This window comes from Chiloscyllium plagiosum, chromosome 36, assembly GCF_004010195.1.
Source record: "Chiloscyllium plagiosum isolate BGI_BamShark_2017 chromosome 36, ASM401019v2, whole genome shotgun sequence".
In the NCBI taxonomy this organism is placed as follows: Eukaryota; Metazoa; Chordata; class Chondrichthyes; order Orectolobiformes; family Hemiscylliidae; genus Chiloscyllium; species Chiloscyllium plagiosum.
In genome coordinates, this window is record NC_057745.1 from 36,674,047 (window position 1) to 36,690,246 (window position 16,200).

Here is a 16,200-nt window from a genome sequence, read left to right on the forward strand (position 1 = left end):
GGCAGGAAGAAACCTTTCCCCTTGCTATTAGGATCAATGACCAGGGGTTGGAAGGTTAAGGTAAGGGGCAGTAAAGAGTAAACTTGCATATTATCTACAAGATGCACTACAGAAATTTGCTAAATAACATGAGACAGCACCTTGCAAACCTATGACCATTTTCGTCTGAAAGGATAAGGGCAAGGTAACAAATTAGTGGAAATAAGTTCCCACCTCCAAGTCACTCACCACCTTGAAATGAAAATATACAACTGTCGCTGGATCAAAATCATGGAATTCCCTCCTTAATAGCATTTTAGGTCTATCTACTGCACATGGACTGCAGCAGGTCATGAAGGAGACTCACCACCACCTTCTCAAGGATAACTAAGAATGAGCAATAATTGCCAGCCGGAGAGTGACGTCCACATCCCACAAGTGAACTAAAAAAGTTGGAAACATAAGAGGACCGAAATATGAGTTATAACGTCAAAGGTTTGATTGTATTTTATTTTTCGCTGTCGTAGTAATATCCCCGAAAACAAACGTCTTCTCCAAAATTGATATATTGAACTCTACTTCAATGGCGGTATGAGGGTCCCGTAGTCCTTTGCGCACGGGGATGTGTTCCATCAACTGGCAGGAAGTGGTGCATGCGCGCCGACAATACGGCCAAGAGGAGGTGCGCTTGCGCGTCGAGTTCTCCGGCCGAGCGCCATTTTCGGACGAAGAGGAATGGTAGAGATAGGGGAAAAAAATCAACAACTATCGGGCGAGAGAAATAATCAATACCTGAGAGGTGCGAGAAGAGAGAATGAATGTGCCATTGGTACCTACGGCATGAAGAGGATAGCATCTATTAATAGTTGTGGTGAATGTTTGGAGGAGAGTGCTTTGGATATGGAGTGATTAAGGAGAAAGAGGGACTGTGTCTGGAGTACTTGTGAACGTCTTTTATTCGTTCATGGGATGTCGGCATCGCTGGCTCCAACAGCTTTTGTTACCCATCCCTGATCTCCCAGAGGCCAGTTAAGAATCAGCCGCATTGCTGTAGGTATGGAGTCACGTGGAGACCAGACTGAATGAGGACGGCAGCTTTCTTTTCCTCAAGGACACTAGTGAAAAAACTGGGTTGTTATAATCGTCAACACTGATGACATGGTGACCATAAGATGCTGAAGGCGATTGAAGTCCTCTTACTGGACAAACTAAAGTCATAGTTTTAGGATAAAGTTAATATTTAAAACAGATGAGAAATGACTACTCTCAATCTGTGGAATTCACTACTCCAGAGTGCAGTGGATGTCAGGATATTAAGTAAATATGAGGAGAAGGCAAAATTTTAATTACTAATGAATTGAAGGGTTACAGAAAGGTGGGAAAGTGTTGAAGCTGAGATGAGATCAGGATGATTGTATTGAATAGTGGAGCAGGCTGGAGGAGCTGAGTTGCCAATCATGCTCCTCGTTCTTATGTTCGTTAGATTATCTTTTTTATCCCAGATTTTTTTTATTGAAGACAAATTTGTAGGATTTGAACTCCAGTCCCAAGAACAGGTTTCTGCATTGCTACTCCAGTGTCATTACCACCATATCACCAACTACCCTTGAGGCTTGGGTGGACAGCATGGATAGGGTAAGGAGAGTTAGAGTTCTATCGACTTGCTTCTGTCTTCTTAGTCTCTGTAAGTTGATCACTGTCTTGTTGCTTGCACACTGAAGTTTCTTGTTACCTGTAAATTTTTAAGTTGTACCTTTTTATCTGAAGTAATGGACTTGCATGTTTTAGGACATCATCTTATAGTACCTTTTATAATTCAATTTCTATCATTTATAGATAAGACAGATGAGTTAAGGGTGCGGATTGACATGTGAAATTGAGATGTTATGCCATCACAGAGACTTGATTCGGAGCAGGGCAAGACTGGTAACTCCGCATTCTGGAGTGTAAGATCTTAGACACGTGGGAAGGTGTAAAATAGGAGCTTGTGGTGTTATTAATTGAGGATTCAGTTACAACAGTAAGGAGGGATAATGTTTTAGAAAAAGCTTTGTAGGTGAAGCTGAGGATTTTTTTTAAAAAGGGGATCCTTAACACTGTTAAGGATCTGTTATTGACCCCAAATAATTTGTGGGCAATTAAGGGGTAGGTATGTACTCAGTTCACTGAGGTGTGTAAAAGTAATAATGTGATAGTTCAAATTAGGGAATATTAATTGGGATAATAGTATGAAGGGATCAGAGGAGGCAAATTTCTTGAAATATATTTGGACAGCTTTTTATAGTAACATATGAATGGTCATATAAGACCGCAATGTTGGGCCTAAATAAGGGGACTAAGGTCCAATGGTGGCGGTGGGGGAGCTTTTTAACAATAGTGACCAGGACATGGTATAATTCAAGTTTCTTATGGAAAAGGAAGAAAAGATGGTTTGCAAAGGAAATTTTGGATTTGGGGGAGGCAGATTTTATTAAAATCGGGCAGGATCTGGCCAAAATACATTGGGAACAGCTATATCTGGGCAAATCGGCAGCAAAACAGTGGGAGGCATTCGAAAAGGTAATGAAGAGAGTACAGCTTCAACACCTTTAGGGTGAAATGTAGGAACAACAGGCCTAGAAAACCCTGAATGCCTAGGAATATTGAGCACTGAATAAGAGTGCTCCGAATGTGTAAGAGATATAATCAACGGGCGCTGTAGGGTATGGAATATGCAGGATGGTTGACAATACTCTTAGGTTATATCCTCCTAACAGGCCTGTCCTTTATAAAGAGATCAGGGCTGCACGGTGCCTAAGTGGTTAGCACTGCTGCCTCACAGGGCCAGGGCCAGGGACCCAGGTTTAATCCAGCCTTGGGTGACTGTCTGTGGCGTTTGCAGTCTCAGTGCATCGTTGCCTGCATGGGTTTCCTCTGCATGGGTGCTCCAGTTTCCTCCACAATCCGAAGATGTGGAAGTTAGGTGAAATGACCAAGGTAAAATTGCCCATAGTGTTCAGGGGTGTGTAGGTTAGGTGCATTAGTTAAGGGTAAATATAGAGTAGTAGGGGAATGGGTCTGGCTGGGTTACACTTCAGAGAGTCGAATGGCCTGTTTCCACACTGTTGAGATTCTGTGAATTGATCAGATGGGCAGATCACTGGCAAATGGATTTTAACCTGATAAATGTGAGGTGATGAAGTCAAGGCAGTACTCAATGAATGGTAAACTCCGAGGAACAGAGAAATCTTGAGTTGCTGTCCACAAATTACTGAAGGTGGTAGGCAGGTTAATGCAATAGTTAAAGCATGTTGGACTTGCCTTTATCAGTCTTAGCATAGATTTTGTTGGAGCTGTATCGATCCCGATGTTTTGTTCAGCCACAGCTGGAGTACTATGTGTAATTTTGGTGACCTCACCATAGGGAGGATGTAATTGCACCAGAGTGGGGACAAAGGAGATTCACAAGGATGTTGCCTTGGTTGGAGTGCTTACCGATGAAGAGAGACTGAATAAGCTTGGATTGTTTAGAACAGAGATGGTTAAAGGCAGGAGATAGGATCTTAGAGGTATACAAGATTGAGGAGCACAGAAAGGATGGATAGAAAGTAGATGTTTCCATTAGGGGCAGTAATGTAGAGGCACAATTTTAAGGTGCATATCAGGAGTTTTCAAGGGGATTTGATGCAAAAGGGTGGTATAGGTCTGGAATGCACTTTTTGGGCGGGAAGTTGAGGTAGGTAACCTCTCAATCAGTAAAATATACTAAGATGAGCACCCGGAGGTATCATAACATCAAACATTACGGGCCTAGTGCTTGAAAATGGGATTAATATAGATTTAGCATAGTTTTGGTGATATAGACTCAATGGACCAAAGGGCCTCTTCTATTCATTAATCATATCTAAATCAGGTCACTTATCTATTTTAAATAGACCAGCATTTGTTACTACCTTTTTAGATGCTTTTTTCAGATCTGATATTTTGGATAATCCAAGTGGGAAAAAGTGGGAAGGCTGAGGGTTGAGAGTGTAGTGCTGGAAAAGCACAGCAGGTCAGGGAGCATCCGAGGAGCAGGAGAATCGATGTTTTGGGCAAGAGCACTTTGTCCCAAATGAGGCCTGTGGGCCCAGGGTCTGAGAGATAATTGGGGGGGGGTGCAACAGATACAGTAGGTGACATTAGTAGAAATACAGGTAAATTTCTGACTGATGTGGAAGGATCCCTTGGGCCTCGGAAGGTGGTGAGGGGAGTGGTATGGCGCAGGTTTTGCACATCCTGCGGTGGCAGGGAAAGGTGCCAGGAGTGCGGTGTAGGCTGGTGGGGGGCATGGACCTGATGAGGGACTCGCGGAGGAAATGGGCTCTCCGGAATGCTGGTAGGGGTAGTGAGGGTAATATATCTCTGGTGGGGTCCGTTTGGAGGTGGCAAAAGTGGCGGAGGATGATGTGATATATGCAGAGGTTGGTGGATGGAAGGTGAGGACCAGGGGAGTTCTGTCGTTGTTGCGTTGGGAGGGGTGGTGTTCAATGGTGGTATGCAGGAAGTGGAGGAGATGCATTCGTGGTAGAAAGGGCATTTGATGAGGACTCATCTGCTGAGTTAGTATAGGCTGAGGTTAGAAACAGGAAAAGAGGTCACCCTGTTGGGAGTTTTCTGTAGGCCTCCAAAAAGTTCCCGACACGTAGAGGAAAGGATTACAAAAATGATTCTGGATAGGAGCAAAAGTAACAGAGTAGTTGTTATTGGGGTCTTTAACTTTCCAAATATTGACTACTATATTTTGAGTACCTTAGATGGGTCAGTTTTTGTCCAATGTGTGCAAGAGAGTTTCCTGACACAGTATGTAGACAGGCCAACAAAAGGCAAGGCCATATTGGATTTGGCACTGGGTAATGAACCAGGCCAGGTGTTAGATTTGGAGGTAGGTGATAACTTTGGTGATAGTGACCACAATTTGGTTACGTTTACTTTAGCGATGCAAATGAATAGGTATATACTGTAGGGCATGGAGGAAAGGCAATTATGATGCAATTAGGAAAGATTTAGGATGCATAGGATGGGGAAGGAAATTGCAGGGGTGGGCACAATTGAAATGTGGAGCTTATTCAAGGAACAGCTTGTCCTTGATAAGTATATATCTGTCAGGCAGGGAGGACGTGGTCAAACGAGGGAACTGTTATTTACTAAAGAAGTTGAGTCTTGTCAAGAGGAAAAAGAAGGCCTCTGTAAAGATGAGGTGTGACGGTTCTTGAAAGTTACAACTTAACCAGGAGTGACCTAAAGAGAGAGTTAAGAATAGCCAGGAGGAGACATGAGAAGTCTTTGGCAGGTAGGATCAAGGAAAATTCTAAAGCTTTCTCCAGGTATGTCAAGAATAAAATAATGACTAGGGTAAGATTAGGGCCAGAGGAGATCAGGGCGTGACTGAAGAGCTTCAGGGCAGAGGAAATTAGGGCCAGTCAAGGACACTAGTGGGAAGTTGTGCGTGGAGTCCGAAGAGATAGGAGAGGTGCGAAATGAAAACTTTTCATCAGTGTTGTCTTTTTCCTGAGTCAATGTTGTCAAGGAGAATACTGACATACAGGCTATTAGATTAGATGGAGTTCATAAAGAGGTGTTAGCAATTCTGGAAAGTGTGAAAATAGATAAGTCCCCTCGGTTGGATGGGATTTATCCCAGGATTCTCTGAGAAACTATGGAGGAGATAGCAGATCCTTTGATCTTTATCATGTCATTGTCTACAGGATTAATGCCAGAAGACTGAAGGATAGCAAATGTTCAAGAAGGGGAGTAGAGGAAACCCTAGTGGGCACGGTGGCACAGTGGTTAGCACTGCTGCCTCACAGCGCCAGAGACCCGGGTTCAGTTCCCGCCTCAGGCGACTGACTGTGTGGAGTTTGCACGTTCTCCCCGTGTCTGCGTGGGTTTCCTCCGGGTGCTCCGGTTTCTTCCCACAATCCAAAGATGTGCAGGTCAGGTGAATTGGCCATGCTAAATTGCCCGTAGTGTTAGATAAGGGGTAAATTTATGGGTGGGTTGCGCTTCGGCGGGGCGGTGTGGACTTGTTGGGCCGAAGGGCCTGTTTCCACACTGTAAGTAATCTAATCTAATCTAATTATAGACCAGTGAGCCTTGCTTCTGTTGTGGGTAGTGTTTTAAAAGGATTAATACAGATAGGATTTATAATAATCTAGAAAGGAATAATTTAATTAGGGATAGTCACCACAGTTTTGTGAAAGGAGAAGAAAGTGAGGACTGCAGATGCTGGAGATCAGAGCTGAAAATGTATTCCTGGAAAAGTGCAGCAGGTCAGGCAGCATCCAAGGAACAGGAGAATCGACGTTTCGGGCATAAGATTCCTGAAGAAGGGCTTATGCCTGAAACGTCGATTCTCCTGTTCCTTGGATGCTGCCTGACCTGCTGCGCTTTTCCAGCAACACATTTTCAGCACAGTTTTGTGAAAGATCAGTCTTGCCTCAGAAACCTTAATGAGTTCTTTGAGAAGGTGTAAAACTGTTGATGTGTGTACAGATTTCAGTAACGCATTTGATTAGGTTCCCCACAGTAGGCTATTTTAGAAAATATGAAGGTGTGTGATGATTGGTTTGGATCAGAAATTGGCTAGCTGTAAGAAGACAGAGGATGGTGATTGAGGAATGTTCATCCTGGAGATCAGTTACTAGTGGTGTACCGCAAGGATCTGTTTTGGGTCCACTACTATTTGTCATTTTAGTAAGCGACCTGGATGAGGGCGTATAAAGATGGGTTAAATTTGGGCATGACACAAAAGTCGGAGGAGTTGTGGACAGTGCGGAAGGATGTTACTGGTTATAGAGGGACATAGATACTTTGCAGAGCTGGGCTAAGACATGGCAAATGGAGTTTCATGTGGAAAAGTGTGAGGTGATTCACTTTGGAAGGAGCAACAGTAATAAAGAGTACTGGGCTAATGGTAAGATTCTTGATGGTGTGGATGAGCAGAGAGATCTCTGTGTCCATGTGCATAGATCCCTAAAAGTTGCCACCTAGGTTGATAGGGTTGTTAAGAAAGCATACAGTGGGTTGGTAGAGGGATTGAGTTTCAGAGCCATGAGGTCATGTTGCAGCTGTACAAAACTCTGGTAAAGCTACACTTAGAGTATTGCATACAGTTCTGTCACCACATTATGGGAAGGATGTGGAAGCTTTGGAAATGGTGCAGAAGAGATTTACTAGGATGTTGCCTGGTATGGAGGGAAGGCTGGGGACTTGAGGCTGTTTTCGTTAGAAGGAGGTTGAGAGGTGACTTAATTGAGACTTATAAGATAGTCAGAGTGTTAGATAGGATGGATAGTGAGAGCCTATTTCCTTGAATGGTAATGGCTAGCACAAGGGAATGTAGCTTTAAATTGAGAGGTGATAGATAGAGGACAGATGTCAGAGGTAGTTTCTTTACTCAGAGTAGTAAGGGCTTTGTCTGCAACAGTAGTAGACTCGGCGACATTAAGGGAATTTAAATAGTCATTGGATAAACATATGGATGATAATGGAATAGTGTTGGTTAGATGGACTTTAGATTGGTTTGACAGGTCGGCGCAACACTGAGGATTGAAGGGCCTGTATTGCGCTGTAATGTACCTATGTTCTGTGAGGTAGGACTGATCGATTAAACTGCACTTATTTCAATACAAGAGATCTAACAGTGGAGACAGATGAACTTTGCATGGTTGGGAACATGGGCCTGAGAAAATATAGCACTTACAGAGACATGGCTCAGGGAAGGACAGAATTGGCAGCTCAATGTTCCAGGATACAAATGCTATAGGAAGGATAGAAACAGGGTCGAGAGAGGAGGGGGAGTGGTGCTTCTGATAAGGGATAACATTACCGCTGTACTTAGGGAGGATATTCTTGGGAGTATGTCCAGTGAAGTTAGTTGGGTAGAACTGAGAAATAAGCTGAAAATGTGTTGCTGGAAAAGCGCAGCAGGTCAGGCAGCATCCAGGGAACAGGAGAATCGACGCTTTGGGCATAAGCCCTTCTTCAGGCTTATGCCCGAAACGTCGATTCTCCTGTTTCCTGGACGCTGCCTGACCTGCTGCGCTTTTCCAGCAACACATTTTCAGCTCTGATCTCCAGCATCTGCAGACCTCACTTTCTCCTCAAAGAACTGAGAAATAAGAAAGGGATGATCACCTTATTGGGATTGTACTGTGGACCCCCTCCCAATCGTCAGTGGGAAATTGAGAAACAAATTTGTAAGGAGCTCTGTTATCTGTAAGAATAATAAGGTGGTTATGATAGGGGATTTTAACTTTCCAAACATTAACTGGGACAGCAATAGTGTTAAGGGTGTGTACAAGAAAATTTTCTGATTCAGTATGTGGGTGTACCTAGTAGAGAAGGTGCAAAACTTGACCTACTGTTGGGAAATAAGGCAGAACAAGTGACTGAGGTGTCAGTGAGGAAGCACTTTATTAGCTTAACATAGTGATGGAAAAGAATAGATCAAATCTGAAAGTTAAAGTTCTAAATTGAAGGAAGACCAATTTTGACGGTTTTAGGCAAAAACTTTCAAAAGTAGATTGGGGGCAGATGTTTGCAGGTAAAGGGACGTTTAGAAACTAGGAAGCCTTCAAAAATGAGATAATGACAGTCCAAAGGCAGTATATTTCTGTTCGGGTGAAAGACAAGGCTGGTAGATATAGGGAATAATAGATGAGTAGAGAAATTGCTGAAGATAAAGAAGGAAGCATATGTCGGGTAGAGACAGCAGAGATAGAGTATAAAGGCAGTAGGAGTATACTTAAGGGAAATCAGGAGGGCAAAAAGGGGACATGAGACAGCTTTGGCAAATAAGGTTAAGGAGAATCCAAAGGGATTTTATAAATACTTTAAGGATAAAGGGTAATTGGGGGAGAGAATACCGCCCCTCAAAAACTATTTAGCCTATGTGTGGAACAGCAGGAAATGGGGAAGATATTAAACAAGTATTTTGCATCTGTGTTTACCATGGAAAAGGACATGGAAGATATAGATGGTGACATTATCACAGAGGTGGTGGTGCGTGATGTCTTGAAATGCATGAAGGTGGATAAATCCCAGGACCTGATCAGGTGTACCCTAGAACTCTGGGAAGCTAGGGAAGTGATTGCTGGGCCCTTTGCTGAGATATTTGTATCATTGATCGTCACAGGTGTGGTGCTGGAAAAGTGGAGGTTGGCCAATATGATGCCACTGTTCAGCGTAGTTGGTAAGGAAAAGCCAGGGAACTATAGACCAGTGATCCTGAGATCAGTGTGGCCAAGTTGTTGGAGAGAATCCTGAGGGACAGGAAGTACATGTATTTCGAAAGGCAAGGACTGATTAGGGCTAGTCAGCATAATTTTGTTCATGGGAAATCGTGTCTCACGAACTCGATTGAGTTTTTTGAAGAAGTAACGAAGAGGATTGATAAAGGCAGAGTGGTGGATGTGATCAATATGAACTTCTGTAAGGCGTTTGTGAAGGTTCCTCCTGGTAGACTGGTCAGCAAGGTTAGATCACATAGTATACAGGGAGAACTAGCCATTTGGATGCAGAGCTGGCTCTGTATAAATGATTTGCATGCAACCATTGGAGTTATGTTTAGTAAGTTTGCAGATGACACCAAAACTAGAGGTGTCGTGGACAGCGAAGGTTACCTTGGAGTACAATGGCATCTTGATCGGATGGGTCTATGGGCAATGGAGTTTAATTTAGATAAATGTTGGTGCTGCATTTTGGAAATGCAAATCAGAGCAGGACTTATACACTTAATTGTAATGTCCTTGGGAGTGTTGCTGAACAAAGAGACATTGGATTGCAGGTTCATAGTTTCTTGAAAATGGAGTCGCAGGTAGATAGGATAGTGACGAAGGCATTTAGTATGCTTTCCTCCTTCGCTTATGCAGTCCTCATCTCCTTCCTGCAAGAGGGATTTTTTTTTAGATTAGATTACTTACAGTGTGGAAACAGGCTCTTCAGCCCAACAAGTCCACACTGACCCTCCGAAGAGCAACCCATCCAGACCCATTCCCCTGCATTTACCCCTTCACCTAACACTACGGGCAATTCAGCATGGCCAATTCATCTAACCTGCACATCTTTGGATTGTGGGAGGAAACCGGAGCACCCGGAGGAAACCCACGCAGACATGGGGAGAATGTGCAAACTCCACACAGACAGTTGCCTGAGGTGGGAATTGAACCTGGGTCTCTGGTACTGTGAGGCACCACTGTGTGGTTGTTGTGAAGGGTTCAAGATGATATTGCCAGGGTTGAAGGGTTTGAGCTGTAGGGAGAGGCTGAATAGGCTGGAGCTGTTTTCCTTGGAGCGTGACCTTAGGTTTATAATATCATGAAGGGTATGAATAGGGTAAATAAACAAGTCTTTTCCCTGGGGTTGTTCAAGTCCCGAACTAGAGCTTTAGGGTGATAGGGGAAAAATTTAAAAGAGATTGAAGAACCAACCTTTTCATGCAGAGGTGGTGCCTGTATGGAATGAACTGTCAGAAGAAGTGGTGGAGGCAGATACAATTACAACATTTAACGGCATCTGGATGGGTACATGCATTGAAAGGGTTTAGGGCGATATGGGCCAAGTGCTGGCAAATGGGACTAGATTAGTTTAGGATATCTAGTTGGAATGGACGAGTTGCATCGAAGGGTCTGTTTCCATGGTGTACATATCAATGACTCTCTGACCCTTTTAGTGTAGCAGACTGTGTATCCTGGACAGAATGAGCTGCATGAAACTTGATTCTGTTCTTCAGGTTTGGGAGATGGACCAGGGTACAGAGCCACAAACCATGGGAGCGATGAAAGAATCTGAGATATTAATTGATGAGCAGTCTGCATCATCTGGAATGCCCGAGCCCAGCCAGCTTCCTTTGGGAATCCTAGGAGGGCATGGCTTTTGGTGCATGACATGTGGAAAAGGTTTCAAGTGGCGCTGTCTTCTGAATGTCCATCTGCGGATACATACAGGAGAGAAACCTTTCGAGTGTCTCCTATGTATGAAGCGCTTCAGCAAGTCTAATGAACTGCGAGTCCATCAGCGCATTCACACTGGTGAGAAACCTTTTGAATGCATTGTGTGCAAGAAACGCTTTTACCGTTCGAGCCACCTCAGCAGACACCAGCAGTTCCATACGGGGGAGAAGAAGTTTGAGTGCCAAGTTTGCACAAAACGCTTTTTTACCTCCAGCCACTTGACCCGGCACCAGCGTATACACACTGGTGAAAAGCCTTTTGAATGTCGTGACTGCAGCAAGCGTTTCAACAGCCCTAGTGAATTAACAGTGCACCAGCGAGTTCACACTGGTGAGAAGCCATATGAGTGTGTCGACTGCAAGAAACGTTTCAATCGACCCGGTGACCTGACAGTACATCGACGGATCCACACTGGTGAGAAGCGGTTAGAATGCCCAGAGTGCAAAAAACAATTTAGTCGACCCAGTGAGTTGGTTATCCATCAGCGGGTTCACACTGGGGAGAAACCCTTCAAGTGTTCTGTGTGCAAAAAATGCTTTTATACATCCAGTCACTTGATCCAGCACCAAGGAATCCATACTGGTGAGAAGCCCTTTGAATGCCCTCTTTGTAAGAAACGCTTCTACAGATCCAGTAATCTGACTAGGCACCAAAGAGGAGAAGGACATAATGAGAAAGGTAACCCAAACCAGAATCATCCTGCAGTGATACTTGGAATAATTCAAAGGCTACGGTTATGTCTCCATTATTTTGTCACAGCTCATTTACTTTGCTTATTAGGTTTCTTGCACTGTAAAAAATATACAGTCAGTACTAAACAACTCCTTTGTAATCTATGTTTAGATCTACCTTTTCTCTGCTTTTCAATCGTGCTTACCAACTTTGTCTTCCATTCCTGGTTTTGTTTCTCTTTCTTCTGAATTTACATTCAAGTTTCCATTCTCTTGACTAACGTGTTTAAACTCTCCTCAATAATGGTTGCAAACCTCGGTGCTGCAGTATTAGTCCCTGCCCCATTGAAATGCATCCAGATGGCTTGTACGAGTCCCATCTCTCCCAAAGTCTGTGCTAACACAGGTAAATTGAAATGGAGATAGAGTTCATCATCTGAAATTAAATTTGTTGTTGAGTCCTGAGGCTGTAAAGCACCTTAGTGAAAATGAGGAGCCCTTTCTCCAGCTTCTGGGCCCCAGTGTTCAGTGAACATCTCCCCTGTCACTACTCAGTATCTTGTTTGAATAGAGTTGGCCTATTGCCCATTGAATATCTATCAGTAAAATCCGTTTTCATCTATCTTGCTTTTCTCCTCCGGTTAGCACTCCCTTTGCGTTTTGCTTTGGTTCACCTTTGCCACCTGTTCCAGTTGCTTCGCCCCTCTCCCTACACCACCTTTACTACAGTATAAAAACTGTTTGAATTCTGGTGAAGAGTCTTATTGGATGCGAAGTAACAACTGTTACGGTCTCCAAAGATGTTGCCAGAGCTGCTGAGTTTCTCCAGCACATTGTTTCATTGAGGATCACCTGTGTGTTGTTTGGTACCTAAGAAGAACTTGAGCACAGAACCTTGGCAGTTTTTTTTAACATAGACGCTGACAAATTGATTTGCTATGTTTCTAGCTTTGCTGCAGAGGAGAGGCTGAAGCATCTGTGCTAATCTGTTGATTTTAATTGTTTAGGTTGGCCAAATGGGACATGTGCAAACAGAGAGAAGAGAAGGGCCTGGAAGGAAAAATTGAAAGGTAGTGAATCATCTGAAGTGGCAATATCTACTCCCAGCCTGTGCATATCTGGTGTCAAGGAGGGAAAAGACTTCCATTGTACTGTGTGTGGGAAAAGGTTTCGCTGGCCCAGCCTCCTGGATACACACCTGCGTGTTCACACGGGAGAGAAACCATTTGAATGCACCTTTTGCACAAAACGTTTCTGCACTTCCAACGGGCTGCGAATGCATCAGCGAACCCACAGTGCATAGGAGGTAGCTGTTGGAGCAGCATTGTCTGACTCTGATCCTGTTGACAGATACTTCTTGCATGCAGTCCTGTCTTTGTGTTTTCAGAAGATTACCAGAAATAGAAAACATCTTATTATTTATCCACTATTATGTCCTGTCTCCCATCTTTTGTGAATTATTTCTTAAATGATTCCATTTGTTAATTCCCAATGACAAAATGTAGTCAGTTTTGTACTGTAATTTAAAGTAATATTTCATATTTGCTTTTCATAGTATTCCTACAGTGTGGAACCAGGCCCTTCAGCCCAAATGTCCACATCGACCCTCTGAAGAGTATCACATCCAAACCCGTTCCTCCACCCTATATTTCTACATTTACCTGTGACCAATGCACTTAACCTACACATCCTTGAACACTATGGGTAATTTAGCATGGCCAATTCACCTAACCTACACATCTTGATGGATTGTGGGAGGAAGCCAGAGCACCCAGAGGAAACCCATGCAAACACAGGGAGAATGTGCAATCTCCAGATGGTCACCTGAGGCTGGAATCGAACCTGAATCCCTTGTGCTGTGAGGCAGCAGTGCTACTCACTGAGCCACCATTCTGCCCCTTTTAATTATTTTCCTTAACTTTGTTAAGCATCTTTCCAATGCTTCCTGCTTACACTGTAAAGATCCCACTCATAACTAAACTCTAACCATAACTAAACCCTAACCCTGCAACCGCAGGAGGTGCAAGACTTGCGCCCACACCTCCCCCCTCACCTCCCTCCAAGGCCCCAAAGGAAACTTCCATATCCGCCACAGATTCACCTGCACCTCCACACATATCATCTTTAAGCATATTTCCAATGCTTCCAGTTTATGCAGACCTCACTTTCTCCATAACTAAACTCTGAATGCCCCATTCAGCCATGAATTTCTTTACAATGCCTCCAGCAGTTATGAGTTGTAGCTTAGATACAATAAAGTTAGATATAAAGTTAGATACAATCTGATCTTGCATTGCTTTATATTTTTAGTATTCGTTATGCAGTTTGATATTCCATTGGCTGAATTCGAAAATGCTTTAATAAAAGATAGTGGAATGAATTAAAAGTGAAAGACTTAATAACATTGATGTAACTTTGGATGCTGTGGAATAAGATACTGGATATCTGTAATATGGAGCTAGGGCTATAGATGAATTTACTTCTTAGCATATCATAGCTAGCATGTTCAATGGTCTCACCGCTGGTGAAGATTAAACAGACAGAAAGGGTGACCATCAGACAGACTTGAGAAAGGCAGGTATTGTAAGAGTCTCGTGTGGCCTTTCTCCTTTTGCAACAGGTATAAAATTTTTGGATACTAAAGGAAATGACTGTACAGGGGAAACGTCATGTCACAGTGAGTGGGTTTACTGCACAAAAGTGGAGGGAGAAGTACAGCAGGGCTATGGTGTTTGGGAAAGCAATGGTAAGGGGAACAGACAAGTGTTTCTGCAACTGCAAGCGACTCCAGGATGGTATGCTGTCTCCTGGTCCTGAAGTTCAGGATGTCACTGAAAGGCCACAGGGCATTATAATGGGGAGGGTAAACAGATTGTGGTGCATCTTGGTACCACCAACATTGGTAGGAAAAGGGAGGAGGCCCTGCAAAAAGAGTTGAGAAAACTATGAAGTAAAGAGCAGGACCTAAAAGATAGCACCAAAGTATTCTAAAACATTACTATGTTACTGAATATAGAAGTAGAAAATTACTCTGGGATGGTGCAGAAAGGAGGGCTTTAGAATTCTGGGACTTTAGGACCATTTTTAACGAGACTTGTACGAAGTAGTTGAGGTGGGTAACCTCAACCTGTAAGAAGTACTTGGGTGAAGTATTATAACATTTAACACACGTTATAAAATTCAAGGACTGGAAAGTGGGACTAGTGTAGATTGAGTCTGTATCACCGACAATGCACTAAGGCCAAAGTGTCTTTTCTGTACTCTGTAATTATTGCGAGGACATATGCTAGTGTTGTTGGGGAGGGTTTAAGTTAACTTGGCAAGAGAATGAGATCCAGTGAGAATGTTCAACATGGGGAGATGAATGACCAAAATTAGAAAAGAGCAAGGGTGTCAAAAGCATGGAAATTATCAGACAGTTAAGGCATAAGGAAGTTTGGCATAAGGTATTTAATGCCAGAAGTCGCATGATACTGGATTATAGTCCAACAGGTTTTTTTGAAACCACAAGCTTTGGAGTGTTGCTTCTTCCTCGGGTGAAGTGAAGAGTAGCACACAGGCTATAGAGATCTATAGACAGAGAGATCAAAATATTGTACAAATGATGTGAATGGAATGTCGAAAGAATGAATAACAATTCTGCAGGTGATCAAAAGTGTTAAATGGTGTGAGTAAAGTGTCCATAGCTGAATAGCAAGTGAAGGGATGACCTATGATCCAATTAATTGAGGCAGAGGGATAATTACAAGAAAACAAAATGGTACAGGAGACAAACTAATGGCTGAATAACTTGATAGGCATGCGGAGGGTCTAACCAATGTAACAAGTAATCCAAAATTGTACAAACTAAAGGGGATTGATATCTTAGTTTCATAAATGTCACCATAAGAATCAAACTTAAAAGCAAAAAAGGGACAATCACGTTGTTCGGAGTGTTCTGTAAGCCTACTAACGGTCTGAGATAAATGACAAAGTACATAGTTGCTAAGTTTCAGAAGCGTAAAAGTAATGCAGTCGTGATGACTGGGATTTCAACTTCCCCAACAGAGGAGCTATTTTAAGCTGGTATGTAGAAGGCCTTACAAGAAAGAGGAGTCATGTTCATATAATGCAGAACTGACCCATCAGCCCATTGAGTCTGCACGGACAACTACTGCTAAATGTTCCCCCACTGCCAGAATGAACACATGTCTTGGATGTATTTTTTGGTGATGAGGCTAGGCAAATGCTTAAAGTATTAATGGGGGAGAATTTTGCAGACAGCAATCATAACTCTGTTAGATTCAAGATTGTCATAGAAAAGGACAAGGATGGACCTTTAATTTTGGTAAAGTCAAGTATGATTTAGCCAGAGTGGACAGGGACCCAGAGGATGGAGGCATGGTTGTAAATATTTGTGTGGGTGTTCACTAATGAGAGGGATGATATGGTTGTAGAAATTGGGTAATATGACTGTGACATACTTAAGTCTTTTTTTCACTTGAGGAATGTGGTTGTCACTGGCTAGCTATATTTATTGTCCATCCCTAGTTGCCCTTGAAATGTGGTGGTGAGCTGCCTTCTTGAACTACTGTAGT

At 43.1% G+C, this 16,200-nt stretch overlaps 1 protein-coding gene across 4 annotated transcripts; it reads left to right on the forward strand.

The window, feature by feature from the left end:
* Positions 1-650: 650 nt before the first annotated feature.
* Positions 651-13,050, forward strand: LOC122541112 (gastrula zinc finger protein xLCGF3.1-like). 4 transcript variants are annotated; one of them, XM_043677687.1, is made up of 3 exons: positions 651-1,614; positions 10,733-11,630; positions 12,631-13,050. In XM_043677687.1, exons 1-3 carry the CDS (start codon positions 1,606-1,608, stop codon positions 12,924-12,926), a joined length of 1,203 nt encoding a protein of 400 aa, XP_043533622.1. In that variant the 5' UTR covers positions 651-1,605; the 3' UTR covers positions 12,927-13,050. The 4 variants fall into 4 exon arrangements, with proteins under 4 accessions (XP_043533622.1, XP_043533623.1, XP_043533621.1 ...); XM_043677688.1 differs by having other exon boundaries at positions 651-1,033; XM_043677686.1 differs by lacking the exon at positions 651-1,614 and having other exon boundaries at positions 10,573-11,630.
* The last annotated feature ends 3,150 nt before the right edge of the window (positions 13,051-16,200 follow it).

Coding starts and splice junctions, on each gene's coding strand:
- LOC122541112 (XM_043677686.1), top strand. CDS start 10,700: ATGAGCTGCATGAAACTTGATTCTGTTCTTCAGGTTTGGGAGATGGAC. Junction 11,631..12,630: donor AGAAGGACATAATGAGAAAG/GTAACCCAAACC, acceptor TTAATTGTTTAG/GTTGGCCAAATGGGACATGT.